This window comes from Homarus americanus, unplaced genomic scaffold, assembly GCF_018991925.1.
Source record: "Homarus americanus isolate GMGI-L3 unplaced genomic scaffold, GMGI_Hamer_2.0 scaffold14730, whole genome shotgun sequence".
NCBI lineage: Eukaryota > Metazoa > Arthropoda > Malacostraca > Decapoda > Nephropidae > Homarus > Homarus americanus.
In genome coordinates, this window is record NW_024741462.1 from 392720 (window position 1) to 395707 (window position 2988).

The 2988-nt window shown below is 55.2% G+C and overlaps 1 protein-coding gene across 1 annotated transcript; it reads right to left on the reverse strand.

Annotated features, from left to right (window-relative positions):
• Positions 1 to 603: 603 nt before the first annotated feature.
• LOC121875909 (basic salivary proline-rich protein 1-like) lies at positions 604 to 2299 on the reverse strand. Its single transcript, XM_042380652.1, has 5 exons — positions 2194 to 2299; positions 1841 to 2140; positions 1375 to 1482; positions 1088 to 1223; positions 604 to 781 (listed from the first exon to the last, which is right to left on the reverse strand). Exons 1-5 carry the CDS (start codon positions 2297 to 2299, stop codon positions 604 to 606), a joined length of 828 nt encoding a protein of 275 aa, XP_042236586.1.
• Positions 2300 to 2988: the final 689 nt, after the last annotated feature.

Genomic DNA, 2988 nt, shown 5'->3' on the forward strand with positions numbered 1-2988 from the left:
TTTTGGAATGGCCTGGGGCCTTGTTACTTGGTAGGACAAATGGGAGGTCTCCAGGGGTGCTGCCCATATGTAGTCCGTTGGGGCATTTGTTTTTGCATTCATTTGGATAATAAATATCTAACAGGGGAAACACTAAGTTGGGGTGTTGTGCTGACTGACTGCTCTGTTCTGCTATTGGCTGTAATTTGGTGGATTTACATTTTAGTCCATCAATCACGGCCCAGTTAAGTAAGGATTGCTGGAAGTATGTAATATGTACAACAACATGACCAAGCAAGCTATAGGGCTTCTGGGAGGCAGCGCCTCTAGTATTACGGCCTAGGGGGGTACCGCTGCTTCTGGGAGAATCCGTTGTGTGACTGCCGCTTCTGCAAGAAGGGCCCCATGGTTATCCGGCTGCCCTAAAGAGGACCCCATGGGGTGCTACTGCTCCTGGCAAGGAGCACCTGGGGGCACTGCCACCCCGAGAAAGAACCCTCTCAGGGGTGCTGTTCCACTGGGAAGGGTATTTTGGTTGTCTAGCTTGCCCTAGGACAGCATGCAGGGTTTCCAAAAAGAGCCTTAACAGGGCCCTGGGGTGACACCAGCACCTAGGAGGGCCGCCTAGGATCGCCACCGCCTCTGGGAGGCCTTTGGGGTGGACTCCCTGGGAGGCTCCCTGAGGTCACCGACGTGTCTAGGAGGGTCCCTGGACTCGCGGAAGATTTTGTGAGGGGGCCCTGGGGCCTTACGTACCTGGAGGGCCAAATGGGAGGGCTCCAGGGGTGCTGCTGCCTTAGGCCTCTCAAGGCATTTGTTTTTAAATTTTTAGAACAATGGGAGATATGACGTTAAATAAATACACCGCCCATCGTATATCAGTTTAATATCACCATTAAATTAGCCAGAGAATAAATATCTAACAGGGAAAGCATAAGTTGGGGTGTTGTGCTGACTGACTGTTTCTGTTCTCCTATTGGCTGTAATTTGGTGGATTTACATTTTAGTCCACAAATCACAGTTAAGTAAGGGATTGCTGGACGTCGTGATATGTACAACAATATGACCTAGCAAGCTATAGGGCTTCTGGGAGGGCGCGCCCTAGTACGGCCCCTGAGGGGCACCGGTGCCTCTGGGGAGGCTCCTGGGCTGACTGCCGCCTACCCAAGAGGCCCAGGGATCACCGACGCCCTGAGAGGCCCCTATGGGGTGCTGCTGCTCCCTGGCGAGGGCCTCTGGGTGCACTGCAGTCCCCGAGAGAAGAACCTAGGTGCCACTGCCACTGGGAGGGTCCTTGGTTCTCTAATGTCTGGGACAGCAGCTGGAGTTTCAAAACCCTTAGGGGCCCCAAAGAGGTGACACTCCAACTCTACGAGGGCCTCTATTGTCCCTCACCGCCTTTGGGAGGCCTTTGGGGTCGCCGGCACCCTGGGGAGCTGGTCACCAGCACGTGTCTAGGAGGGTCCTGGGTCGCCGAAGATTTTGGGATATGGGAGCGTGTACCTGGTAGGACAAATGGGGAGGCTCAGGAGTGCTGCCCTTGTAGGCCGCTTCCAGGACATTTGTTTTTGCGTGGCCCAGAACAATGGGAGATATGACGTTAAATAAATACACCGACCATCGTGGTTCCTAGCCATAATCGCACAATGAAAAGTGTAAAGGAGAATAAAAAGTATCTAACAGGAAAACATAAGTTGGGGTGTTGTGCTGACTGGCTGTTCTGTTCTCCTATTGGCTGTAATTTGGTGGATTTACATTTTAGTCCACCAATCACAGTTAAGTAAGGGATTGCTGGACGTATGTAATGTACAACAGCATGACCAAGCAAGCTATAGGGCTTCCGGGAGGCGCGCCCTAGTACATTGCGGCCCCTGGGGCACCGGTGCCTCTGGGAGTCCTGGGGTGACTGCCGGCTCTTGCAAAGGCCCCATATGGTTAGCCGACGCCCTGGGGAGGACCCGTGGGCTGCTGCTGCTCCTGGCGAGGGGGCCTCTGGGGGACTGCCGCCCCCGAGAGAAGAACCTGGGGTTGCCGATGCTACTGGGAAGGGGTCCTTGGTTCTCTAACGCCCCTGGGACAGCATCTGGGGTTTCCAAAAAGCCCTTGGTGGGGCCCCTAAGGGTGACGCCAACTCCTAGGAGGGCCTCTGTGTCCTCACCGCCTTTGGGAGGGCCTTTGAGTCAGTGACACCCCCGGGAGAGCCCCTGAGGTCACGACGTGTCCTAGGAGGGTCCCTGGAGTCGCCGAAGATTTTCGGATGGGCCCTGGGGCGCCGTACGCTAATAGGACAAATGGGAGGGCTCCAGGGAACTGCTGCCATTGTAGTCTGTTTGGGGCATTTGTTTTGCATTCATTTAAAGGAGAATAAATATATAACATTTAAACAAAAAGTTGGGAGTGTTGCTTTGACTGGCTGCTCTGTTCCTCCTATTGGCTGTAATTTTGGTGGTACATTTTAGTCACAATCACAGTTAAGTAAAGGGATTGCTGGACACGTATGTAATATGTACAACAACATGAACAAAGGAAGCTATAGGGCTTCTGGGGGTGCGCTAGTATGGCCCTGGGGGTCACCGGTGCCTCTGGGAGAATCCCTGTGGTGACTGCCGCCTCTGCAAGGGGCTCCATGATTTGCCGACGCCCTGAGAGGGACTCCATGGGGTGCTGCTGCTCACTAGCGAGGGCCCCTGGGGGTCTGCTGTCCCTTGAGAAAAGAACCCTGGGGGGTGCTGCCACTGGGAAGGGTCCTTGGTTCTCCAACGCCCCTGGGACAGCATCTGGGGTTTCCAAACCCTTAGGGGCCACCAGGGTGACGCCAACTCCTAGGAGGGCCCCTAGGGTCGCCACCGCCTCCTAGGGCCTTTGGGGTTGCCGACACCCATGGGAGGGCCCCTGAGGTCACTGCCGCCCCCGAGAAAACCCTTGGGGTGCCGCTGCCACTGGGAAGGGTGGTGATACCTCCTTCTGTCTTCTGGTGGTGGTGGTGGGTAGTGTGGTGAGTGTGGTGGT